This window comes from Ursus americanus, chromosome 16 (assembly GCF_024610735.1).
Source record: "Ursus americanus isolate L20-20 chromosome 16, mUrsAme1.1.p, whole genome shotgun sequence".
In the NCBI taxonomy this organism is placed as follows: domain Eukaryota; kingdom Metazoa; phylum Chordata; class Mammalia; order Carnivora; family Ursidae; genus Ursus; species Ursus americanus.
Genome location: NC_142142.1, coordinates 17,320,925 through 17,348,568, shown reverse-complemented (window position 1 = coordinate 17,348,568; position 27,644 = coordinate 17,320,925). Strand labels below are relative to the sequence as shown.

The window sequence follows — 27,644 nt, the reverse complement described above, 5'->3', positions numbered from 1 at the left end:
TCTTCTGTCTTCAGTTGTATCATAATCTTGTCGATTTGTCTAGTCCTCCATTCATTCATTCAGTCAGTCATTCAACAGTAATTCTTGAGCCAGGCTCCATGACACATGCCGATGAACAAACCCCGGTCTCCACCTTCAGTGAACTCACAGATTAGGCAAGGAGACAAAGGACATAAAAGATGAGATGTTAGAGCATAAAAATGGAAATTCAGTGATGGCTACAGTAAGAGCAAAGGGAATTGAGAGAACACAGGCTAGCCTGAGCCGGGGAAGTCAAAGAAGATCCAGAGCCACATGATTTCTTGACATCTGGAACAAAACCCTGTCTTTCTTTGAAGGATATCCCTGGGTTTAGCCCAGCATCTTCTGGATCCAAGGGTGACATCCACTCACAGCTTCTAGGACTAGTGCTATTTATGGGGAGAATCATGGAGACTATCCCTCAGGACAAGATGAGTTTATCTCAACATCAAGAGTTCAGGAGATTCCTTTTTTTTTTCTGTTGCAGCCATCAGATCATGTCAAGAATCATATTAATGCCTGACTTCAGTTTTTTAATTTTTTTCCAAAAAAGCCCCTTGGGAAAGTTTTGGTGTAATGGAAATTCTGTTTGACTAATAGTTGGTTTTAAAAGAACCCCAAACTTTGAGTTCTGATATCAGATTTACTCTTTTACCTTCTCAAGTCCCTTTACTACTTCAGGCTGCAGTGACATGCTATAAGGCCACATGTCCCAGACCCCAGTCTCTGGCTTCCTCAGGGGCAGTCAAAAGCAGCAATGCTTTCAATATTCTGCGTGCCCCTGTGATGGATCCCAGTGGGCCAACCAAAATTCCTCTGCCCTTGGCTAGACTTTTATCAGCCCAGTGCAGCCACACTGCTATTCATATGATGATTAGAGGCAAGGATTGTCAGTCTTTGATTAATAAAATGTCTTTGATTAAGCAAAAATGAGAAGACAATATAATTTTTATTTAAGAAGTACAGTTTGTTTGGTAGGCAAAAAATTTTACCACCTAGAGGACATGGGAAGATGAAACTGCCCCTGGTTAGGAATCAGTAGATTGGATTATTTTCCATTTCCTTCCCACTCAGTTTGTGCTTGAGGTTGGATTTAAATAATCTTACAATGATTAAGCAGCACTTATATACACCAAGAGTTGACAGACTAACAGAAGGAAAGGGACAGAGGCATAATTCCTTTATAGCCCATTCTCCTATAAGAACAACAAAACCAAGTCAACATTGGAGACTCTTACCAAGATCCTCTATCCTTATTTGCTATGGAGGTTAATTGCTTATAATCTGTTTGAAAATATTTTGGTCCCAGCATGTTCTATTGTTACATTCTCTGTCTGTGGATTTATTCCCTCCTCCCTCAGCCAATCCTTCTAATACCATTTGATTATAAAAGCAGATGAAGTTCAGGGTGCCTGGGTGGCTCCATTGGTTAAGCATCCAACTCTTGGTTTCCACTTAGGTCATGATCTCAGGGTCCTGGGATCGCTCCGCACTCAATGGGGAGTCTGCCGCCCCTCCTCCTGCTCGTGCGATTTCTCGCTCTCAGATAAATAAGTAAATTAAAAAAAAAACAGATGAAGTTCAGGGCTCTTGTTGCTGCAGATATGCCTCACTCTATGCAGAAGTTGAGCAGGGAGAGCCGCAGAATGCCCCTTCAGCCTGAAAGATGCACATGCCTAAGGAGCCTGTCACATTTTCCATAATTCTCGGGAAGCACTTTCTGTTTCTCCACTCCACATATTTCCTACTACACACTAAAGATGAACAGCAGCCCATGGGGAGGATGGGGAGTGGAGAACTCAAAGGTTTCTAGGAGAGCAGGACCTACCAACAGTCAAGTCTAGTTCTCTCAGATGTGATGAGGTACAAAATGTGATGATGTCCCCTCCCTTCTCTCTATCTCTTCTCCCCACCTCTAACCACCCCTAGAAGATTTCATTCGAATCTACGTGCCACGTTTAAGAGAGGTCAGGATAGTCTAAGACAAAGTCCAAGGAAGGATAACCAGGAAGGTTAGGATTTGGGAATCATGTCCAATGAAAGAAAAGATGAAGGAAGTAGGACAGTTTATTCTGAATGCATAGTAGCCTCAAGGGACATATGAGCACTTGATTTGAAGACCCCAGTGCCTGTCATGGAGGAAAGAGGTTTAGTCTTCCTCTGTGTGACTGCAGAAGACGGAACAGGGACCAGTGACTGGAAGTCATAACGAGACCCGTTCTGCATCAATCCAGTGTGGAACCAAGAGACTGCCCTCTGGAAGGGGGTCCTTGTTGCTGAAACTATTCCAGCAAAGAAGAGTCCCAAATAAGGACTAGGAAGCCACTAGTAAGATTACACCGTGCTTCCTGCAGGATTCGTTTTCGCCACACATTTTAATTTTCCAGGATTTGGCACATTCCCTGTGTGTTCTAATATCAAACCCTCATTTTCCCAGGGAGATGAATAAGCGTCTAACAGAGGAACAAGCCAAGAAAACCTATGATCGTGCAATTAAGCTAGAACAAGAATTTGGAGAATATTTTACAGGTAAGTTCATTTACCCTTGTACTGCGGAGAAAGGATCAACTGTCTGACATTTAGCATTAGGGAAGGCTCTGGGCCTGGTATAGCTGGGCCCTAAAACCTTCCCACTGAGAAACCCTAACTTCCCTCTGCTTTTCCTATCTGATCGAGAACTCTGGGTTCTGTCTTCTCTGGATTCAGCCACAGCCAGCTCTAGGTTCCCACTGGCCCTGTGCAAAAGCATGAGCCACAGTTGGCACTGAGCTACTGCTGCTATTAAGATTGCAGGTAGGGCACCCGTGTGGCTCAGTCGGTTAAGTGTCCAACTCTTGATTTGGGCTCAGGTCAAATATCAGGGTCCCGGGATCAGGCTCTGCGCTGGGCATGGAGCCTGCTTGGAAATCTCTCTGCCCCACCCCCTTCTCTCCCTCTCTTAAAAAAAAATAAAAGAAGAAAGAAGATTTTAGGCATTAAACTACCTCCGTGATATCATCAGAAAACTTCAAAAAGAAACCATTAGGGTTCAATTAGGAAACAGCCAGAGCGTTGCCTCGTGAGAAGCAGTCTCAGGGCTCCATTCTCTGCTTCAGTGACGGGCAGGTCTGCGCCCCTTAGCAGCGATTGAACAAGATGCTGAAACACTTCCCTGTGTTTCCATTGATTCCATCTGAAGTCCCAGGGCAAAACTTTGCTTTTCTTTTTAAATATTTCCTTGGAAACATGAAGTATGGGGAATAGAGGAAGATTTTCTTGCCCCAGGTATACCGGGTTCTCTATTCTTACCCACGTTCATGATACACTGATCAAATGCAAAGAGTAATCAAACTGGGTGGACATTGCCTTACACCGGTGGTTTAACAGCAAGAAATTTCCTCCTGAATTTCCTTATGAGAAGTTAGATGCTTTACCATTTGTCTTACTCAGAATACGAAAATGCCAGTGGCTTAGCAGTTTGCAGGTATGTTGAGCCGGGTAATCTTAAGTAAAATTGTGATCCATAATAAATGTATGAGTCATGTTTTATCCTAAAAGAACATCCAGGTATAAACATCAAATCACAGTTATGCACATTTTGACTGGTGGTTCACACTCAGAAATAAAATACAGTAATCAGTACATTCTCAGGGTTGTTTTCAAAGATCTAAACTATGTTTTAGTAGCAATTCATTGTTAATCCCTCATGTCCTGTAGATGATACTGACCTGTTTTGGAGATCTCTCTGTAAGCTAACTTTAGTTCAGAGGAGATTATGAAGTATACTTAAATTTGCTTCAGGTGACTTGGTGTTCTGGGTAATTCACAGGGTAGCTGTTTGTTTATATTTCCTCTTATTTATGTTTCTTAGAAGTAGCTGCCATAAGGCATTCTCAATGAGAGCAGTCCTGTTGTGGCAAAATATCAATTTAGCAGATTACTTGGAGAATGAGTGGGGTTTCCTACTAAGGGTTTGGGGGTTGGAGTGGTTAACTCAAGTTGCCTCCACAACCTTATTATTTCCTCTATGTCGGAAATGTCTAAATTTCTGCACATGCCAAGGTAAATACAGTATATAGAATAAAAGGCCAGCGTTCTTTGCTAAGCAGGGAGATCTTGATCTGAAAATTGATCAATGCCTAGCCCGGTGCCTGGCCCAGAGTAGGCACCCATAAAATTTAAATATATAAATGATTCGTTGTCCAGAACCACAGACAGACATATAGAAGGTAGAAAGACTGGGATGCATTTCCAGGACTGGGGTGTCCGATCCAGGACAGGCATTGAAAGCATTTTTTTTTTCCTCTTAATCACTGATGTGACCTTGCTTAAGTAAATTTCCCACTTTTTCTTTCTTACTAATGAAAAGTAATATGAAGCTTCCAGATGAGTTCGTCCGTCACTGGTTTGAGCTTCTGCTGTGTGATTGATGACTGTTCTTCACCAAGCAGAGAATGATTCCTAACTCTGGCATGTTTGCTCTTGTTCTAGCTATTGTCCAAGGAGACACCTTAGAAGATATATATAATCAATGCAAGCTTGTTATTGAAGAGCAGTCTGGGCCTTTCATCTGGATTCCCTCAAAGGAAAAGTTATAAATTAGCTACTGCACCTCCGACAATGACAGAAGAGCATTTAGAAGAACAAAATATATATAATATACTACTTGGAGGCTTTTATGTTTTTGTTGCATTTATGTTTTTGCAGTCAATGTGAATTCTTATGAATGTACAACACAAACTGTGTGAAGCCATGAAGGAAACAGAGGGGCCACAGGGTGGGACAGAAAAGACATTGCAGTATGCAGGAAGGCTTTGGTTTGCTCAAAGTGCCAGGTGTAGGGATGAACCTCTGACAGGCTTTCTGCCCAAAAGATGGGCAGCCTCCTCACCCCAGCAGATGTCCAGAGCTGATTTAGCTGCTGAGCTCTCTGTGTCTTTTGCTTTAAAGAAAAGTTGCCAGCACTTGAACTTCACCAACCTTCCCATTACCCACATCTGTAATTGGTACACTTCGAATTTTATAACTATGCACACTCTTTGATTTCTTAACGAGCAAAAGAAAGAAGGAAAAAGGAAAAGAGTCCTTTTGGAGATGGCAAAATATCAGGGAAGGATAAGTGTGTAGTTTCTTTGACTGGCATCTACAAAGACGAGCATTTCATAAAATTCACAAGTGTATGGAGGACTGACCTCACTGAGAGGAGGGGATTCCACCTGAGGTTAGCTTTATGATTGTTTATTGTCTATTTTGCCATTTATAAACTGAAAGAAGGCACTAAAGATGAGAATAATTTATACAATAAAAATATATTAAATGTATAGAAACGAATTTCTATAGGTTAAAAAAGTTTTGTGAAATATTTTGTAAAGACTAATTGAAAGACTAAATGTATGCACTATCAGCAGATGATCAAATTCAAGAACTGAAAGTTGCACTCTCCCTTTTGTTGCCAATGATCCATTAAGAGCATCTGAGTTCCTTCCAAAGTCTGACAAAGACTTCTCCCTCACTTACCTCCCATGATCTCCCTTCCATATTAGTGACACACTCTCATGGAGCACATCCCTTAATGAGTTGCCCTCGTGGGTATTTTTGGAAGACATTTGGTTAATGCATTTTTAAGCTGATGGCTTTCAGAGTCAGACTCGTGCAAATGATCTAAAGGGAAGTTTTTGCTTTTACCTTATTAAACAACCTGGACCTGCCATGCAAATAGTTGAATAACTTTGTTCCTAGTTACTTACATGCAGTTCTCAAAGGATCATTTAGTATTTTGGCCAACCATGAGTAATTAGGATTTCGCATTTTTTTTTTTTGTCTGCTTCACAAGTAACTGAGGGTTTTATAACAGCCAGAGATGGTATCGAGCCATGGAGAGATTTGTCCCAAGAAGCACTATTTCTTTGAGGAAGAGAGAAGTATATGTTTGGGGGTGAGAGGTGCAGACTTTTGTTTCCATGTACAGGGCAAAGAGAACCACAAGGAAAGACAATTAACAACTTTGAGCTCAACCAATTGAACTGCCTTTCTTGGGGGCTGCACCTGGACCAAGTTTATTTTTTAGCAATTACAATAATGATGATTTAAAAAAAAACCTCCCGAAGCCTATATCCCACTTTAGAGCTGATGATGACATCAGTGTTGCTTGTGCCCACGGTGTTTAGAGAGAGACTTTTTGGTGATCTCAATAACCACTCAACTCTGGGTTCTATGCATGCCCAGACTAAGCCCCATCGCCTTATTTCTGGGGTACATCCAGACCTGGCAGGGATTCTGCCACACTGTGCAGCAAACCAGCATGCAGGCTGGGATGGGAGAGCGAGAGATAGAGCCATCAGCAGTGATGGGGCTTCTTCACAGTAAGAACATCATCAGAGCTCAGAATGAGGGTCTCTTTCCAAAACCAAGTGTTGTTCATCTTACACTAACTACCACTGTCTGCCTCGCTGCAGTCACCAAAACAAACACAGAAATGCAAAATTATGCATCTACCTATAGTCTTGAGGCTGCCTTTGCCAATGGAAGGGCTAGCAATGCATTTTCCCTCTGATGAAAGTTAAATTTGGGGGACTTCCTTAGAGTACTCAAAACGTTTAAAGATATGTCCGTGGCTGCAATTCGTCAGTTTCAGGTCAGGGCCTACTTTCATCAATATTGCTGCCAGAAGTTTCCTGCCACCAGAATGCCATTCCTGATCCCAGCTCTATTTTTAGGCCACCATAATAACTTCTTTGGTTTCTCAACTGAGCATGCAACCATTTATTTAAAGGACTGTCATTAATGAGTAGATGTTTCCGCGGGTCGTGTGATGTGCTTTCCATTTAATATTAAGTATTGCTGTGGCTGAGTACAATCAAATTGAACCACCAACCCTTGGTTTTGTAGTAATATAATTATTTATTTTCCTAGTGTAGATGCTTCCAGATTAGAATTGGCATTTGCACTGATTTTTTTATGTAGATTTATATAAATATATATATACATATATATTTGCTTGAAGAATCACCAAGCTAATTGGTGAGAGGGTCTTTTCCTATAGAATTTACACCTCCATTTGTTGTGTTGTCTTGCGCTTCCCAATGTTGAGGTCTCTATGGCTCCAATGAACTGGTGTATTTTTGCAGCAAATCTGATGATTGTATGGATATGGCAGGAAAGTTACCCAGATTACATCTGGTGCAAATGCACTTGGAGCCTGGGGCCAGACTGGTGCTAACACTGCAAACTTTGTCCGGAGCTCTCTCCAATCTGAAGGCTTGCTGGGGGCGCAATGTCACCTTCACATGCTGGGCCCTTTCGGAAAAGTGCCAGATCGTGTCACTGGTGCTATTTTTCATGCTCTGGTACAATGTGTAGCACCACGGGGGTCTCAGCTTTACCAAAATCAAAATCGCATTTGTCTGCTAATTGCAGGGGCATTTGTTTTTTGCTCTCCTCCCACAGGATCTGTTGGCCATTTCTTTGCCAGCCTCTCCCCACCCCCACCCCCAAGCCCCAAGTTCTTGGCTTGGCTCCATCTGCTCAGTGAGCCCATCTTTAAGAAGCCGCACTCAGGTGCCTGTGAGCTGTCTTAGATCCTACTGCCAGCCCTTCCAGACTCTGAGCCAGGGAAAAGCTTTCCCCTCCTGTGGCTCTTACCTCTGGTTTTCCCTCCTTCTTTTCCTCTACTCTCCCCCTTCCATTTCTATCTCATTCCATCTCTCTCTTTGTGCACCTCTCCTTTTCTCCTACTGGCCTGTCTTCCCCGAGCATTGCCTTCCTTCTGCAGTCTCTCATTACTCCCTCCCCTTCACTCTCCTATCTTCTCGTTCCCCTTTCCCCTCCTTTCCTGTCCTTTCTCTCCCCCTCACACCTCTGAGCATCTCCTCTCCATACCCCATTCCGTAATTTTTCTATCCTATAAGGGCTCATGGCTGATTCAGACAGCAAGTCCATACACTGGACCGATGACACAATTTCTGTGGGTCACCGTTTCACTTAGCCCAGAAAGCAAAGCTGAGCGTGAGGCCCTGGCCTGGAGCCCACTCCAGCACGCCTCACCGAGCCAGCCTGCACCGCTGCCCTGGCAGCGACGATGCATGCGCTCTGGGCCCCGCGGCACCTGGGTGCCTCTCTGCCTGAAGGCTGGTCCGAAGTGAGCCCACTCCCAGCACCATCCTGTGGCTCTGAGGACACTCCCTCTCTATAAAGGCAGACTCTGGCCCCAAAATCATTCTGACAGCAAACCTCTTTCTTCTCATTGAAGCCATGCCATCACCTTGTTTTGGAGAGAGACATTTTTTCCCACTCATAAGTTCCCCCCCCCTCCATTTTCATGTGAAGCCCCCTCTGCTTTTCAGCTGGTGATTGCTCTGGTGAGATTGAATGGACTCGCTGGTGAAATAACATCTCTTTTTTTCCTGTTTTGGTCCTGCCTAAATTCCTACAAAAGTATTAAAGTCAAGGACTCAGGCTAGTTCCTAAGCTGATCATGATAATCTGTCACTCCCAGGGGAAAGAGGGGACATTTCTCTGAAAGCATGTGGAGTGACATGCTGGCAACTGATTGGCCAGAGATCTCCCTCCAGAATGCTGTGGAATATGCATTTTAGTTCTGTGTATGTATGGTCTGTGTGGTATGTATATCATGTATACACATACTACATTGGGTATGAATGAATGTGGATGGAAACCCACACACACACTCCAGTCTGTAAATATCCTTCCTCACTGAAGACTGTGCTCTGGAAATCATTTCTTGTACAGCTGTGCAGTTTCTTGTAGCAGCTGAGGACAAGCTAAGATGGGTGGATGATTTAGACAAAGATCACCTACAAGGTGGAATACAGAATCTCCCTAGCAACTCATGAGGACAGACAACCAAATGGCAAGGCTGACTCCCAATGGGATGGCAAACTTTTCTTCTCTCCTTTCTGAATTTGTATTTCCTAAGTGTGTCTTAAATTCTGAGTGCACCAGGCTGTACCTGTTAGATCCTTTCAATATGACAGTTTTGTGCTTCTCTCTGACAGGATGTTTCTCCATCGAGCTGTAGTGCAGGGTGGGAGGGAGGGGGGAAATTCTCCTTGCCTGGGCTGGAGTTTACAGAGACACTGCGCAGCTTACACTCCTGTTAAGTGTAAATATTCGACACTTCCATTCCATTTGTGTAAAAAATAAAGCACACACAATTATAAAATCGAGATGTATATTTCATACTCAGTGTGTCTGTGCATATTTATTGCGTTTCTAGATGTCAGCGGTGGCCCCGTTGTAAAAATGCCTGCTAGAGTGTTTATAAACATGTCATGGTTTTGTTACGAGATATAAATATTAAAACATTTTATACTTTATAGCAAATTATTTTCTCCCAAAGCATAATTTGTCTTGCTTCATAAAGAATAGAATCATCCATTTCTATTTTTATCAAATGTATCTGATTTCAGAGCTAAAGTGTAGTTAGAGGAGGTTTCCTCTGAGAAGCCCAGGCAGTGCTGAGAGGAGCCCAGAGTAGTGCTTTCACATATTTTTAACTATTTGGTTACTATCTTGCCTGCTTTTCATCAGGATTTGGCCAAGAGTGAACAATGCATTAAAAGATAGGTTTTTTAAAGACCTTCACATTATGTGGGGAAAAAAAAATCTATTCCCCAGTTTCAAAATTGTGAGATTCCAGAAGATACTAAGAATAGAGAAAAATATTTTTTTTCTTATCTAATATTTATAATGCAAAGAAAGGCACAAATTGGTGAGGAGATGTCATTATTCATGTACCCTGGGCCACAAAATGTACCAGCTCCAGAGACCTGAACATGCCAAAAACATCAGGCTTAGGAACCTGAATATGCCAGATAATATTCTAAATTCTTCCCACCAGGTGAAACATATGCCTTGTCATATTGACTTTTAGACAGCATAGGTCTGACAGCTGGAGGACCAAAACAAATTCCTCCTGTGGAAAGAGCAAAGTTTGCCATTAAAGCAATCGCTATGGAGTATGTTTTGCTTCACCATAAACTATTATATAATCAGATCAGTCATCTGGGAAACCAGACTTGGTCATAACATCATGGCCATCACTGGGGGCCCACAGGAGTCTCCAACAGGTGTCCTGGCACTGACCCTAGGGCTCAGCAGCAGTGAGCAGAGACAGCCTAAGAGGGCATTGACTGGGAGCACCTGCATGGCTCAGTGGGTTAAAGGTCTGCTTCAGCTCTGGTCATGATCCTAGAGGCCTGGGATCAAGCCCCGCATCAGGCTCCCCGCTAAGCAGGGAGCCTGTTTCTCCTTCTCCCTTACCACTCCCTTTGCTTGTGCTCTCTCACTCTCTCTCTGTATCAAATAAATAGTCTTCAAAAATTTTTAAGAAAGAAAGGCATTGACTGAGGCTGCAACCCCATTGCACGCCTCAACTTTCAACAATTATTCAATTGTTAACCTTTACACAGTCTCACCAGGCTTTGTACGAGTGGTAGCACTACCCAAAAGCCAGATCCACTCCAATAATGGGTGTGTTTACTCAGGGTGGGGGAAGCTAAAGTAGGTTTTGACTTTTTGTTTCCCTCTTTAACTTCAGTGTAACTATTTTAAAAACATGAGGTCTAGAAGTCTCAAAAACTAGAAGCAGACTGTGCATCCCTGAACCTTAGAGGGTCTTGCTATGAGTCTATGGTCTTTGTAGATATTCTGAGACTAAAGCATCTGGTGACAGAATGCAAAAGCCTCGGTGGGGAACAAAGCTAAGGAACATCTGCAGGGGGGGGCTCCCCCCGCTTTCCCAGCACAACCAGACCCAAGGTCTCTGAAGTGGTCAGGGCACGACGTCGTCTATGGGTCTGAACTGCCAGGTCTCATAACCCCACTAGTTGCTCTCTGTGACCCACCTTTCCCTTAGGGACATCTCAGAAGGCACGACTGCTATCATGAAGCTGCTCCCCTCCCCCTTCTAATGTGACAGTCCGAGTTGGGTCCATACCTCACCCCCAATTCCCCTCAGCATGGCTGGAACGAAGCTAGAATACTTGGATTACTCTTCAATTATAAAAGCACGTGAGATGCAGATGTAGTAGGTGTGGGCAGGAGCCAAGAGCCTACATTTCTAGCAAGCTCCCAGGTGATACTACGCTGGAGTAGCCAGGCTCTAAGTGTTTTTCAAACCGCTGCTGACCACCCACCAGTAGGTCATAAACCAGCATTTTTTTTTAATGAAATAGAAATTAGAGTGCCTCCCGTGTAGCAAGGATAAATACTGTTTCATATTCACAGACTCATAAACACAGAGAACAAACTGGTGATTGCCCAAGGGGAGGGAGACAAGGGGAGAAGAAAAACAGATGAAGAGGTTTAAGAAGTACAAACTTCCAGGAATAAAACGAAGAAGCCACAGGGATGAAAAGTACAGCAAAGGGAAGAAGGTCAATAATATTATAATAAGTTGTATAGTGACAGACGGTGACTACACTTATGGTGAGCATTTCATAATGTGTATAATTGTCGAATCATTATGTTGCACACCTGAAACTAATATTATCTTATATGTCAACTATATTTCAATCTTAAAAAAATTAAAATAGCATTTAATACAAAAAAAAAAAGGATGATTCTGGTGGAGACGTAACAGCTCTCTCCAAATGCATGTGTGGAATACTGCAAAAAAATATAGTTTCATGTTGTTTGTGGCAGGTGTAAAATGTATTTCTCACTGTAGCTCGTAGTCACAGCTTGAGAAACAGCGCCTTGACCTGCATTCAGCCAGCTCCCTGAAGACAGCGTGCCACTGCTGAGAACTGCAAAATATTAATTCCTTCTCTAGGCCGTCTCCTAGCTTCTCCTCACAAGTCCTAGTTTCAGAATCACATGACCCTCTTCAGGCCACTGAGACAGCCAGCAAAATTTGAAACAGGCACCTGGGACCTACTAAAGACCGATATCTAAGCCAATGCTCTAAATTAGAGTAAAGCAACCAAAGAGTTAACAGCTCTTCCCAAAAGTGAGCATAGACCTTTTCAGTTTCCAAAGCCTGGCCCACAACCTTCAGAAGGAAAATGTAAATCTTAAGTTTAATGTGTTGGTCTTGTATTTGAGTATTTTAAGATTCTATGTAAAATTAGCATGCCCTAATTACCCATGGCTTATACACGGTATGATGCTTAGTCTTCTTTTTCTATACCAAAATAATTTCTTTTTTGCCTAAAATAATTCCCACAAATGGCATTAAAATTGTGAGGTATTCTTGCAGGTAAGAAAAAAAAAACTTAAAGAATAACTGATTTGCAACATGTTTCACAACTAATACTGACACATCAGTAGAACAGCACTGGTCTCAACTACTCAAAGCCAAAAAAGCAAGGCCTGAGAGAGACACAAGTTCTCTCCCGCCCTCCTGTCTATGGCCTGTCTTCTTGGTTCTGCTTCCCCATCTTGTCTGGACAATGGACTCAGGTAACATCCGCTCTTCCAGGCTTCCAACGGAGGACCTGGGTGAACACAGCACAGCAGAAAGCTGATGTCCAAACAATGAGAGAAACACATAAAATAGGCTTCATTTTAGCAAAAAGCAATTGACTCTACTTCCATCTGTAAGGAGAAGGGAAGAAAAGTACCTTATTTTCAGGGGTACATTAAACTTGTCGAATTTCTTGTAGCTCTAGATAACAAATTACAATTAATATTTTCTTTGTAACAAAGTTAGGGTCCCTCAGAAAGAACAGTTGATTTCCACTCAACAAAAATATAACACCAGCAAGTTAAAAAGTTGGATTCCAAATGAATTGTTTGGTTTTTTCGTGGGTCACACCTGTTTCACTGATAGTAACCTTTCTGTAGGAATCTGTGTGCCCCTATGTTTCTTTATCTGGCAGTTCTGTCATGAATAACTGGCCTGCTCCCCCCACCCCCATGAAGGCAATCTCTCCTCATGGTCCTTCATGTTATTCAACCTAATTAACTACAGCCACTAAATCTGGCTTCATGTCCATAGTCCTTTTTCTTAACAACTGGTGGTTTAATTTTGACTATTTAAAATTCTTCAGAGTATAAAGTTCTAAGAATGTATGTCCTGTTTTAAACTTGGGTCAATAAATACATTAAAAATTGGAGTGAATACATGAAAAGTCAACATTTCATGCAAAGAAAGGTCAGCAGTTGCTTAATTTTAAATGCCCTACAAGGAAAACATTTGCAAAGAAGCTGGTATTTTGTATTTATTTATCTAGTTGTCATTCCTTATATGTTTGGTCAGCAAACAATAAATACCTGCTTGGAGCCAGGCTCTATTTAGATGCTGGAATAAAAACATAAATGTACAGGGCACAGCCTGTCGTCTAAAGGAATATAAACCTAGTAGCTGATGCATTTAAAAAAATGCTAATTAAAACAGAAAAGCTTTAAAACAGACCAGTGAGTGCGTGAAGAGTAACCTTGACATCTAGGAGTCAGACACACACCTGCTCTCACACCCTGGGAAAAATCTGTATAGCAAAATTGAGTCTCTTCTCTGGCATTGCTGAATCTGTTAACCCCCATATTTCATCCTACACTGTAAGCCCCACACGTTTTTTTTTAAATTGCAATGCAAGTGTCTGACTTTAAGGTTTTAGATTGCCAAGGCAGCCACTTCCCAGACAGCTGTCTCCAATAAACACATTACCAGCTACAGCGACTAGGTAAGGGGCCAGGCCCCGCCCCCAAATTCCTTTGTTCGAGAGACCGCTCCTAGTATTAGATAACTGACTTTTTGACCGATTGTGTTTCCCTTCTGGAGCTTTAACTTTTGCTCCTACATTTTAAATGTATCAGTAAAGAGTAAGCCTGCAAAACTCTGGTCACCCACCCTTTCTCTCTCCCTCCCTCCTCACAGTCTTCCTGAGTGTCTCCACCTCCCAGGGCGTGCTGCACCCTCCCTGATAGGTGAGTAGTAAACCTTGTCCTTTCAAAGTTTCCTGATGGTTACAGTTGAAGGTATCTTGCAATCATAACAACCACAAGGGTCAGTCCACCCCAACATTGGTCTAGAGAGGGAAATGTTCATGGAGGTTGTCTGTGAGCCAGGTGAGGAGCTTGTTGGAAATAGAGTTTTAGGCACTATCCTAGATCTACAGAATCCGAATTTGCATTTTGACAAGATTCCCCAGTGATTCCATGCAGGTTAAAGTATAAGACACACTAGTCTACAAAACTGAAGAAAGGAGCGTTGGGGAAAAAAATTCATTAAAATCAAGAAAGTGAGTTACTAACTACCATGGTAAAAACAAAAAAGCAAATAGCAGAAAAGGAGAATAGAGATATCTCTTGGAATAAGCAAATAGCTTGGTGTGGTCCTGAAACATAGGAACCCAGCCAGTCTGTTAGTACTCCAGTGTGGAGGGAGGGACTGCAAAAGTCCTCTATACAAAATACTTGATCTATGTTTAAATCCAGACTGATTATCTCCACTGCACCACCTGACGAGGCAATCCTTGGCACGCGCCTCTAAGGACCACAAAGTGGCAATCCAACATCACAGGGAAGAACATGGACTTGAGACCAGCAGACCTGGGTTCAAATTCTGACCCTCCTCTTTACTAGCCATGTGACCTTTGACAAGGCCCTTAACGTATCCAAGGGCAAATGTTCTCATTGAAACCTGATAATAGCACCTGCTGTGAGGAGAAAGCTGTTTAAAAAGTTCATCAATCCCTGAGCCCTGCCAGGTGATTTCCAGCAAGTATTAGCTGTCATTATTATGTTTATTCACTGATCCTCAAGCACTGTGAAAGAGACAGGTCCACTTGCCTCCCCATTCTAGAGATGAATAAATTAGGATTTAGGGAAAGGGGGAGTGTCCCCCAAGTTCACATGCTGGCAGCAGAGCTGGGTCTCAAGATCAGGCTTCAGCTTCTCTTGTTCAATGTCCATTCTGGCTACTCCAGACAGGCTCTGTGAATGTCAATTAAGGATCTGATTTGGAGCAGTGATTACCAGCAAAGGGCCAGAAGGCCAGCGGGATGGACAAGCAGATAGCCATCTGTCTCCTAACTGGATAAACTGTCCCCCTGCCCCACGTCAGGAATGAGTCACTTTGTCAAAAACGCAAAGATGTTATTGGGAAAGAACCTCTCAGCAAAGATAAATGCAGGAATTAGCTTATCAAAGGACATGATCAGAACTGAGGGACAAAAAGCAAGAAAAGGTGTCTAAGAGTGGACAAACTAGGAGCACCTGGGTGGCTCAATCGAGGCTGCCTTGGGATCCCAGGGTTCTGGAATCAGCCTGGTGCCAGCCCCCTGCTCAGGCAGGGAGCCTGCTTCTCCCTCTCCTTCTCCCCCCGCCCCACTCTCTCACACACGGGCGCACTCTCTCTCAAATTAATGAATGAATGAATGAATGAATGAATGAATGAATGAATGAATGAATTTTTTAAAGAGTAGATGAACTTTTTTTTTTAAAACTATTCCTCAAGCAAAGCTACAGAGCACCGTATCTGGCCTTATGCTGTGAGGAGGAGGAAGAGGGAGAAGGGAGAGGGGTGGAGAGAGGAAGAGAAGGGAAAGAAGCTATCAAGAGCTCTCCCTGTGCTGGGCACAGAACCTCAGATGCACTATTTCATTTCATCATTGCCACAGCTTTGTGACAAAGGCATTATCGCCCCCATACAATAAGTAAACAGGCTTGAAGAATTAAAGGAATATACCCAGTTATGACATGAGAGACAAAAAATGATGCCTGTTTATCAGGAATGTTTTTCCCATCATGCCACATGTTGCAATGCTAGTCACTTTTAAATGAAATATTTTATTTATTTTTTTAATTTTTAAAAAAGATTTTAATTATTTATTTGTCAGAGACAGAGAGCACAAGCAGGGGGAGTGGCAGGCAGAGGGAGAAGCAGGCTCCCCGCTGAGCAAGAAGCCTGATGCCTGAGCAAGAAGCCTGATGTGGGACTCAATCCCAGGACCCTGGGATCATGATCTGAGCCAAAGGCACACGATTAACGACTGAGCCACCCAGGTGTCCCAATAAGCTATTTTAAAATAGTTTTACGGGCGCCCCTGTGGTGGCTCAGTCGGTTGGGCATCTGATGCTTGATTTCGGCTCAGGTCATGATCTCAGTGTCATGGGATCAAGCCCTGCATCAGGCTCCGTGTTCTGTGGGGCAAGTTTGCTTGAGATTCTTTCCCTCTGCCCCTCCTCTCTCTCTGTCTCTCTCTCAAATAAATAAATCTTTAAAACAATAAAAGAACAGATTTATAGGAAAAGTACAAAAAAAAAGAGGATTCCCATATATCCACCAACCAGTTTCTTCTATTGTTAACTAGTCCTGATTAATTGAAGCAGTGTTTATAATAGGTTATTAACCGAAGACCATACTTTATTCAGATTTCCTTAGTGTTTACCTGTTTCTCCTCCTGGATTCCATTTAGGATACCATATTACACTTAGTCATCATGTCTCTTCAGTCCTCTTGGCTGTGACAGTTTCTCAGACTTCCCTTGTTTTTGATGACCTTGGCAGTTTAGGGGAGCTCCTGGGTTCCAAGGTACTTGCATTCACTTGATGCATCATGAGGAGGGGTTAGCTTCTGCTCACCTAACCTGACCTGAGTCTCCTGTTCCCACTCACTGCCAAGGTGATGGTCCCATCTGTGTCTCTTTATCCTCTGGCTCAACTCCCTTTTGGATAATTCTTGGAAAGGCATTGGAAAAAAGGAGAGATGAAATTACCCAGAAGCAAATTGTGAAGTGTGTATCATGCTGCTTATATAAATTAGGGTTCTTTAGTCAAAGATATAAGAGGAAATATTTGGAAAATATTAATGCAGCTTTCTATCCACATAACCTGATCCTCTCCTTAGCCAAGTTACTTACCTTTCTTGGCAGAAGGTGGGGAATGGGGTTGACAGAAGGGAAACTGGATTCTTAAGGAAGGAATATGAGGTGGTAATCAGCTACCGACATTTTAAAACAAGGCAAAATGGGTTTGAAAGTCAGCATTTCTTTTGTTCTTATTTTACATACCATCCTGATAGAGAATTTTTCCCATGGTATAAATAAGGGAAGGCCTTAAAACTAGAGGCAGAGGGGTGCCTGGGTGGCTCAGTCATTTAAGTATCCAACTCTTGATTTCAGCTCAGGTCATGATCTCAAAGTCGTGAGATCAAGACCTGCATCAGGCTCTGCGCTGAGGAAGGAGCCTGCTTAAGATTCTCTCTCTCCCTCTCTCTGACCCCACCCCCACTCATGCACTCTCTCTTTCAATAAATAGTCTAATCTCTTTCACAGAGGAATAATGTATTAAAAAAAAACTAGCAACAGAAAAGAAAGTATGCAAAATAGAAGTAAAAGAGAAGCCCACCCCTTATAATCCAAGGCTACTGAAGATAGAAGGTGGGCTGGAAGCAGAAAGATGAAGGAATGGACAATCAGACTGTGCTCTGTTCCTCTCCCTCGGCAGAAACTCTGGCAAGTTGAAGAGAACAATTAGGACACTAATTGGCCCTCCTATTTAGAATCCTGGGAGGAGGTCACTTTGTGGGCCAAGCACCCCAATATATCCATAAGAACTTGGGGATCAGCCACATCAAAGTAAAACTCAAGATACAGCATGGTCAGAAAGGGTCAAACAAAGCTCATCACTCCTAGGCTGCCCTCTCTTTCCATGGGAAATATTGGAAGCCAGGAGTTCCCACTGGGCCCTGAGAAGGGGAAGCAGAGGTAACTGAGTCTGAGAGCCAGCTTTTCAACCGAGATCTGTGGTGAGAGGTGACTCAGTAAAGAAGGATGGGCCCTGCCCCACACCCCATCCCACCCTAGCCAGAAGACAAGGGAGGATATGCAGAGGCTCAGTGGAGGTTTTAGAGGTGAGATTGGCAGCCAAGAATTACTGCAGCCTCTGCCAAAGCCTAGAGAGACCAGAGTGTAAGCAACACCAGCTTTGACTTCAGACACAAGTGCCCACAGGGCAAGCATCCCTGTAGCGGACAAGGAACATTGTCATGGAAATAATAGACACTATCATGGAAACCAGAGAGGTCAAAACATACCACATAAACCCAAAGAACCCTTTCCTTCCCACTGCCAAGAGGACACAGTGAGCCATGGACTCTCTCCCATTCCCCTCTAACCATAAACTCTAACCAACTTAATCAAGAAGTGTTCTGGAAGTCTGCCAGGCAGCTCACGTTAATGAAGAAGGAGCTGCAGTGGGAGCCTGGGGTAGGGGTGGGGAGCCAACTCCAGCTGGTGGGAATTGAAGAGAGGCAGGCCTTCAAGGAATGAGGGCTATTTCTAGACCCCAAAAGAAGGAGAGCTAAACAGGCAACACAGCAGGTGTTCACAGCTTTCCTCTTAAGAAATGGAGGCCTGGTCCAGAAAGCAACCATTCATTCCACAAATATTTTTTCATCTGAGTGGAGAGGAACAGGACTACACAATTCAATTGGTCATGGCCCCTGACCTCAAGAGCTTACAATCCAGTGGGAAAGGCAGGTGGGCAAAGCTGTGTCACCAGCCTGGAGGGTGGAGCATCATCCTGGGAGCAGAACAGCAGCTGCTGTGAGAACGAGGAAAGAACAACGAATTCTCATTGGAGGCGTCAGGAAAGCCTGGCATTTGAGCTGTGCCTCAGGAGTATGCTAGTGGAAGAGGAAGGAAGGAGCTGGAAAAGGTGGGGAAGCAGGAAGAGAAGCATAGAGGTGGGAAAGAGAGTGCACTGTTAGGTAAATGCCAGGAGCCAGGCTTGGCTGCTACATAGATAGCTTGATAAAATGTTGAAGAAGCTGGCAAGAAAGGCCAGAAAGAGAACATCTCGCGTATGAGGTGAGTGAGTGTGGCTTTCATCCCCAGGGCGACAGGGAGCTACTTCACCTTTTAAGACCAGATTTGTATTTTTGAATATTCGCTCTGGTGGCAGTTGTGGGGAATGAATTTGGGAAGGAAGAGCTGGGAGCCTCTAGTCCGTGGAGAAAAGCACAAAGGACGAAAAGGGCAATGGAATGTCAGAGCTGTTGGAGGAATTTTCCTCAGAAAAGGGCGTTGGCAAGTGTCCTACACCCTCTGCTCTTCTGTCAAAGGGCAGCTCATCAACAGACGCTAGGATCTTTCTACATTTGCCTTTTCATGGTCTGTAGTCTGGCTCTCCCTCACCAGTCTGTCCTCCTCTTGCTGGCTCACACCAATATGCAGACTCACTGGTATCGCTCATCTCTAAAAATACTTTTTTTCAATTAAGTTTTTTATTTTAATTCCAGTTTAGTCAACATACAGTGCTACACTAGTTTTGAATGTACAATATAGTAATTCCATTCTATAACTGTAGAATTGTACGATATAGTGATTCAGCAATTCTAAAAATACTCTTGATGCCATAGTCTCCTGTTCAGTCTCTGTCCCACTTCCTTAACAGGGGCTTCTGTCCTCAGGTTTTCCTCACCATTGTGATGCAGCCACTGGCCCTCCATCTTGTCTGCCATCTAAGCAGAAGACTGGGGTCGGGGGGGTGGGGAGCTGGGTCAGTCTCTTTACAAGAGTTTTTCTATGCATAGTCCACTGCCTGCCCCTCATCAGGTACTCAGTAACTAAATGTTGGTGGAGTGAATGGTTGGAACAAAAAGGCAAACATACAACATCATATTTCATTTCTTCCCAAACCTTGTAATTTGGGTATTTTTATTTCCATTTTAGAGATGAGCAAACTGAGATCAGAGACTTTAGGCAACTTGTGTAAGTAGAGGAGCAGGAATTCACAGCCATGTCAGGCAGTTTCCACAGCCTGTTCTCTCCCTCCACACCAGGCAGCTTCCATATCTCTCCAGGGCATCAGTCACCCCAGTGGGTCTTTTTTGTGCTTTATAGTTGACCAGACAGTCAAGAAAACAACACTTGTTGCTTAATATGAGGCAAGGAATTGAAAAGTCACCCCAAAATTCATTATCTTCCCACAGCTAATTGGAACTCATTAAAAAGACCTGATTCTGAAGGCAGGAAGAAATCATTTTAATTAGCAATGAGATAGACTTTTCCTCAGCAACAAGTCCAGAATCTCAATTTGTGCTGAAGGAGGCTTTAATTAGCAAGAAAAGTGGCTGTTTCCAATGAACGACAGAGAAAATACTAAAGCTAGTTGGGGTCCTTCACAACTTCCTAAAGACATTCTACATCTCATAAAGATTTCAATTGTCTGCGGTAAGCAGTTTAACCATAAATATTTCCTGTTGGTTATATTTTTATCCACTTTTTTCATATTGATCTGTATAAGAAGATCAGGAAGGGCAAAGTTCGGCTAGAAAGCAATAATTATACGCCTCCCTTTGCTTCTTCTCACACTTGCTACCAATTTTATATCCTTCTCGGCACTTCAATTAGCATGTAACAACTCTAAGTCTTACTATTAAGAAATCTTTCTGAATTGTGTATAATCCAGATTTCCCAAACTTACTTGACCATGGAACTCTTTGCTCATAAGATGTGTAGTAGCTGGTCTCTAAACTTGGCTGCCAACATTTCCTCCATTCCTGTATGCACATGCTGCCCTCCCCATGCCCCCATCAACAGATAGTCAATCTCCCATCTCCTGGAATCTAAGCTGGCCTTGTGATTTAATTGTTGAATGGAATGTGGCAAGAGTGATGCTGTGTCCGTTCTGGGGACAGCCTTTGAGAGACCTGGCAGAATCTGCTCCCCAGGAAACTGGCTACAGAAAGTCCATCTATATGGCTGGAGAGAGAGGCCCAGCTAGGGGTCCAGCTGGGAAACGACTTTCCCAACTATGATCTAGCTACTTGGGCCAGATCCAGCTCTCCTGATTCCCTGTCCAGGGCTCTGTCTACAACACATGCTACTACTGATCTCCCTGTCAAAGAACTTGTTGATCTCACGGATGGTTTAATTCAACTCATTGGGATTTTAAGTCATTAGAGACTCTTAGAAACTTGAATTCAGTTCAATCTAGACTCATAATTGCAGTTTTTATTTACTCTTCTAACTTCTTCCATTAAGAAGTCTCCTCTTATTCCTATGGTTTATGTAGAAGCCCCCTCCTCCTCATGATAACATTTAAATAATAGTCAAGAACTCACCTTCTGTATTAATCACTCAGAATTTAAGTCTCAACCCTACTTACTGGTCTAGACAACTTACTGTCTTACAAAAGTTCATTCAGCTCTCTGAGTCTCAACTTCTTCCTCAATAAAATGAGATCATAAAAATGCCTGCCATTATTTAGTTATTAGTACTTTTTATTTTGTTCCACTACTGCTATTTTATCCCTGATGATTTTTTTCATTTTTTGTTACCCAGAGTCAAACTAACAATCAGGACTTCTGATCATTACAAGATAACCAGTGTTACCACTGTGCACTAAAACCACTTTTGCTAAGACAGGAATATTGATGTCTTGGTTCACCTGAGCGGGCGTCAGCAGGTAAATAGTTGATGTTTTCAGAGTTTAGGGAGGTACTAGAAAGTACTTGGCCTATCATTATTTATAGTGACCACCAAGGAGGCACTAGCCCAGAGAAAACCCTTTCTAGCTTTGATGTTCCAAAATTTTATAGACCTCCTCCTTCCCCCCAAAACTCCCTGCCAAAAGGGCCACAGTTTCCAAGAGGCTCCCAGCCCTCCTTGGGCTGCACAGGACTCTCCCCAGTGAGGTAAACCCTGTGTGCATGGATTGTGGAAGGGCAGCCTGCAGATCAGTGCTCAGTTTCCAAGAATAAATGCATGTGATCAATCTGCCATTTGGATCCAATATTCTTTATACCGGAGTTGATCTTTAAGGATAAGTAAGTACCCTCCAAGTAAAAGGGGTTTGGAGGACAGTATCTCAAGGGTATGGGGTAAGTAAAGTCTCTGATTGCTCAGTGTCCAGAGAACAGGTTAAAAAAAATCCATTAACAACCACAGTCTCTTATAATAACTTTATAAATGAAAGTTGTCCCATCAATATCCCAATATCTACATTTTTTTAGGAAGTAATAAGATTTTTTTTTTCTTCCTCTGGGACTCAAATGCCAGAGTGAAGTACTTTCTTTTGTGGTTTGGTACTTGTTTTCAGGGTTGTTTGCCTTTCTTGTTTGAGAGATGTTTTTCTGACTAAACTTGATAGTCTTTTTTTCTACAATTTCAAAATAACCTGTTAGCCTCCACAGGCTTGGTTATTAACTTTCCATTACTATCACCCTACACTCCATAAATAGCTTCAACCCATTGTGCTTAAATCTATGAAAACTCCCACCTCCCTGCCTTTGCCCATCCAGCACCCTTTAGTATTTGGTTTCTTTTCTACCCCTCCTCAATCTCTGTACAAATCCCACGTATACTTTTTCCTTCCCTTATAATTCCAAATACTCTTAAATCACTTTAAAACATTCTGCCTTGTATTGCTTTCCTGGTGAAGACCACCAACTTTGTAATTAGCCTGGGTTTGTATTTCAGGTCCAGATTTTTTTTTTTTAAAGTAAGTTCCACACCCAGCACAGAGCCCTATGCGGAGCTCAAACTCAGGACAGTGAGATAAAGACCTGAGCTGAAATCAAGGGTCAGACACTCAACCAAATGAGCCACTCAGTCACCGTCAGTTCCAGAATTTATTACATGTGTAATGTAGGGCAAGTTACTTAATCTCTCTAAACCTCAAGTTCCTCATTTCTGAAATAAAGGTAATAGCACCTGATGCACAAAAATTGTTGCATAAATTAAATAAGGTGATCAGAAGTGAATTAGGGTCCCAACAGCAACCACACCATACAAGCATATTGAGATAATTCTGGGAAGGGTGCCTGGATGGCCCAATGGGTTAAGCATCCAAATCTTGGGTTTGGCTCAGGGTCACGAGATCAAGCCCTGACTTAGGCTCCATGCTCAGCCTGCAGTCTGCTTCAAACCCTCTCTCACTCCCTCTCCCTGTCTTTTTCTCTCTCTAAAATAAATAAACAAATAAACCTTTTTTAAAAAACCATAATTCTGGGAGATGAGGGCAGAGCAGGAAGTAGTATGTTGGTGCCAGCTCATAAGCAGTAAAAGTTATATTTTCAGGAATTTTTTGCAAGCCAGTTGTTAAACATGGACATTATTAACAAAATTGTGTAAATTTAAATAAACTATATTTAGAACAAAGGTAATAAATACTTAAAATCCATTACTTCCTAATTATCTTACTACATTTTATCATAACTGCTCTTGCAGATATTTAATGTCTATTATATCTGTGTGGTAGGAATATTATACAATACATTCTACGGTGGATCTTTTCCCAACTTCATGCCCAGTGATATCCCATTGGTACTCTGAAATCAGCCGTTGTGGGAATATTTGCACCACGGAAATTGACAAATGCTACAAATCAGGGCTTTCTCCCCCTACCTCCCCTGCCCCAGAGACCTGGTTGTTAAAATATTTACCAGCAGGAGCATGTGTAGGGACCTCAAAAAGAGTCCTACAGTACCCAGTGGCTGTTATCACCACTAGATCCAAAAAGACAATGAGAAAAAGCAGTTACCCAAATTCCAGAAAGAGAAAGTTGTGAAGAGAGGTGCACTTCAATAGCTACTATGACCTCTTTGATCAGGGAATATCACCAACCTGAAGTTATACTGGAAGAAGAGAGCCAGAGGTGTAAATCCCTGACCTCACTCTTCCCCTCCCTTCTACTGCTTCACTCTCTCACCTTCCAGTGAGGGCCAACCAGATCTCAGGTGGCAAAGGAGCCCAGATAGGTTAGTCTCCTGGAACAGGGAGAAGGGTAGAAGAGAGACTAGGTCAAATGGAAGAACAAATGGGGAATATACTATCTGGTAAAATAGTGTTGTATCTGGTACATAACAGGGGCTCAGTTAGTATTCTCTATTAGTTCAACTCAACACAACTTTTTTAAGGGTTATGCTGAATATCCTTCCCTCAAGGAGCCCAGAGTGCAGTGGAGAGCCATATAAATAATTTGCACATCACTGTGCAATGTACTATTTATTATTAATGGAAGAAGATATTCTGTCTCTCCCAGTAGATGACAAACCCCACAGAGCAGAAACTGTGATCAATAATCAATAAATATCTGTTGAATGGATGTATTCTCATTTCCCTTACATGCTCAGTACAGTTTATTATAGAATTTTTAAAAGGAAGAAGGTAGGAAGGGAGCTCATGATTTCTGAGTGCCTCTGTGTACCAAGCATTCTCCATAGATTATTTCATCACCAAAATAAAAGAATGTAAAACAGTATGTTAAAATCAAAGTTTTGACTGAGGAGCCAAGATGATAAATATCAGATACAAAATAGTGCTAGACCCACCATGAGGAGGAAGTTTCAAAATTGGCGACCAAGTAATGGTTAGACAACTTGCACACATCAAATACCAGGTTGTTGAAGGAGAGACAAGATTTTGAATACTGATTTTGTGAGGAGGATTTTGAAGTCAATGGCATGTTGGTAGCCCCCTCCATGGGGACAGAGAGGGAATATTCTTGTTCTTTGAACTCAAGTTTAATAAGTTTAAATATGACTACATACAGGTCCTAAGCTTTGTCCTCTGGAGTTTGGAGAACACAGGGATTTGGCATTTGAGTGCCACCCTGGGAATCTAGCAGCCAAGAGAAATGGGCTGAGAGACTCCTTTGGTAGCAGAGCTGGTAAAGCTGGAGCTTTTGAGATCAGATCCCAGTCCCTGAGATTTTTGATGAGTGGAAAGTTTCTATGTAGCAGATGGCAACCATACAGAAGATGCCACTGGGGAGGCCTTCACATGTGGAGGTTCTCACAAGGAGAACTTCCTAGTGGGCACGAAGGGACCCACCAGCTAGCTAGTCTGTTGGAGTGCACCACTAAAGAATCAGAAGCTGGGGGTGCAGAGTCTGAGAAACAAGGTTGCACATGAGAGAGGTCCACAGGACAGCTTTCAAAGATACCCACGGAAATGGCCCACAATAGTAAGAATCAGTAGTCGCACCCCAGCAACTCAGAGATGCCAAAGAAACAGCTGCACCAGCTATGTTCCCTTTTCCTATTATCCCCTCTCCTGCTGCATCTGACCCAGGAAGGGACTGAAATAGATGCCAGAGGAAAAGGGAAACCGTGAATGGAAACAGAAAGGCCAGTGGGGTGGCTGGGTGGCTCAGTTCATTAAGCGTCTGCCTTCAGGTCAGGCCATGATCCGGGAGTCCAGGCATGGAGCCCCGTGTCTTAGGGCTCCCTGCTCGGCAGGAAGTCGGCTTCTCCCTCCCCCCCCCCCCACTTATAAGCATGCATTCTCTCACTCTGTCCCTCTCAAATAAATAAATAAAATCTTTTTAAAAAAAAGAAAAGAAGCAGAGGCCAAACAGCTACCTCAACTTCAGACTGAGTTGCAAGTAGGGGAGATTTAACTTAAGTTCATGGAATAGATTATTATCTAGAACTGGTCATTTTTAATAACCAAATAGAGATTGTGTTTTTTTAGCTTAAAGTGATCTTCAGACTTTCTATTGCCTAAAAGTAAGCATAACATTTTCAAAATCTGACCAGATTTCATCTGGCAGAAAACTAAGCATATCATCCGCTGAATAAGGTTTAAAGGAACTATGGAAAACAAAATTAAGTTATATCAGATTATATGCCACGTGTCACGTTTGCAGTATTTAACGATTATGGGAGGTATAACTATCCCCATTTTATAAGTGACCAAAGGAAAGCTCAAGTAAGATAAGAACCCAAATCAGAGAACCTATGAGTGGTAGGACCAGAATTCAAAATAATTCTTTTTTTTTTAAGATTTTATTTATTCATTTGAGAGAGAGAGAGTGAGAGAGCACAAGCTGGGGGGAGTGGGAGAGGGAGAAGCAGGCCCCCTGCTGAGCAGGGAGCCCGATGTGGGACTTGATCCCAGGACCCCAAGATCACGACCCAAGCCAAGGCAGACACTTAACCAACTGAGCCACCCAGGCGCCCAGAATTCAAAATAATTCTGACCCTAAATTGTTCCTTGTTTCTACATTAATCACCTTGCCTCCTGATCCTGGAATGTTAGAGCTGGAAGTGATGATTATTTCAGATTATCTGACCTTTCTTTCTCATGTTAAATAACAAAAAGTTTATATTAGTGCTTATTATATAACTGGCATAGTGCTAAACAGTTCAGATGTATTATCTACTTTAATCCTTACAACTGCCCCAACTGCCACCCCATGAAGTACCGGAGATCTCTAATATGCAAATGAGGACCTTGAGATCCAGAACAGTTAAATATTCTCAAGTTCATACAGCTAGTCGGTGACAGCACCAGGATTTGAACCATGATTTTCTGACTCCACACCCCATAACCACTATGCACTAGGAGTCAGAAAGAGAAATTAACTCTTTCTAAGATTATACCAGAAATGAGCCAAATAGGACCTGGATCTTCTGACTCTTAAGCCATCCCACCTTCTGCAAAACCTATAAGGGAGTAGAAGAAGGAAATTATAAACAACAATTAATGCATGCTATGCATGGTCTGACAGTTAGCAAGGGGAAATTTTCTCTCATGAATGTTTGAACAATGGAACAAAAAAATTATCAAGATGATAAAATGAGATGAGATAGGAATTTGGCCCCAACTTTTTAAGCCCGTGAATTGGCCAAACTTATGTATTAATGTTATACTGACAATTTTATTACCTTTCTTCTGGGGCACCTGGCAATATCAAAGTAGCCAGCCTCAAACCTCACCTGCTTCTGGACTCTTCTTGTCTGACTGGTAATGGACTTCTTTGCCACTCCTTACTTGCTTCTGTGGTATTTATAAAATTTCATGGTTCACTTCTAGCAAAATGTTGTGAAGAAACACAGTCCATGCTACTAAAAGTATTTCAAAATAACTCAACTCTTTTCCTTGTAAATCTCAAACTCCATGAAAGGAACACAAAGTCAGAGCCTTTCTTAAATCCTTTCATTCACTCCTACCCACTGCCTCCCATTTAGCAGCTTATCCTTCTGTGTCTTGTAACACTTCCCTCCAATTCCAATAGGCCTCCTTGCCACATACTTCTTATGACCCTCTCTTCCCTTTTCCTCCAGATTCTCCATTAAAAGCAAGTAGAACCGTTCAAGGGGGAGGTGACCAGTTGGGAGCTTTCATATTTTCATAGATGCATCTCATCACAGTAAGTACCGTGGAGTGACCAGAGCTCTTGCCCAGTTTGGCCAATAGGTGAAGGCAGCAAGTATGTTGAATAGCAGTTCTTAACAGATACCATTCAATAAGAATGCTTATGTTTCTCTTGGAGTTGCCTAGTTGAGAGACTACAGAGTCGTGTTGCACATCAGGAGGGACTCAGTCTCCAGGAGAGTGGAAAGAGGCCAAGCAGGCAGGGGTGCGGGGTCGAGGCTGATGATGTCAGGCCAGGCTGCCAGCAGAGCCAAGCAAGATAACTACTTCGGTGGTAATTCACCCCCTACTGTGTGTGTCTGTTGTGTTAAACCTAGTCCCTCCACCCTCCAACCCCCCCCCGCCCCCCCCAGGACAAAGAGGTTCTAATTTCATTTCTGAAACCACAATAGGGGAGAACTAACAGGTTTAGTCAGGGAAGGGAGAATAAATCTTTTGAACAGTGGCCCCCCCAAATGATGAATGCAAAATTGCATATAGCCACTTAAAATGGTGTTTTTGAGCAGTGTTGAGTCACATGAGGAAATGCTCACAACAAAATAAACAGGATACAAATTGTGTAGAATGTTA

The 27,644-nt window shown here is 42.7% G+C and overlaps 1 protein-coding gene across 9 annotated transcripts in view; it reads left to right on the top strand.

Annotated features, from left to right (window-relative positions):
• Nucleotides 1-9,198, top strand: part of DLG2 (discs large MAGUK scaffold protein 2) — an 857,148-nt gene extending 847,950 nt beyond the window's left edge. For all 9 annotated transcript variants that reach the window (XM_087868197.1, XM_087868200.1, XM_045815593.2 and 6 more), the window contains 2 exons: nucleotides 2,459-2,550; nucleotides 4,492-9,198. In XM_087868197.1, coding sequence (XP_087724323.1) covers nucleotides 2,459-2,550; nucleotides 4,492-4,598 — 199 coding nt within the window. In that variant the 3' untranslated portion in view covers nucleotides 4,599-9,198. The remainder of the gene's footprint in view (nucleotides 1-2,458; nucleotides 2,551-4,491) is intronic.
• The last annotated feature ends 18,446 nt before the right edge of the window (nucleotides 9,199-27,644 follow it).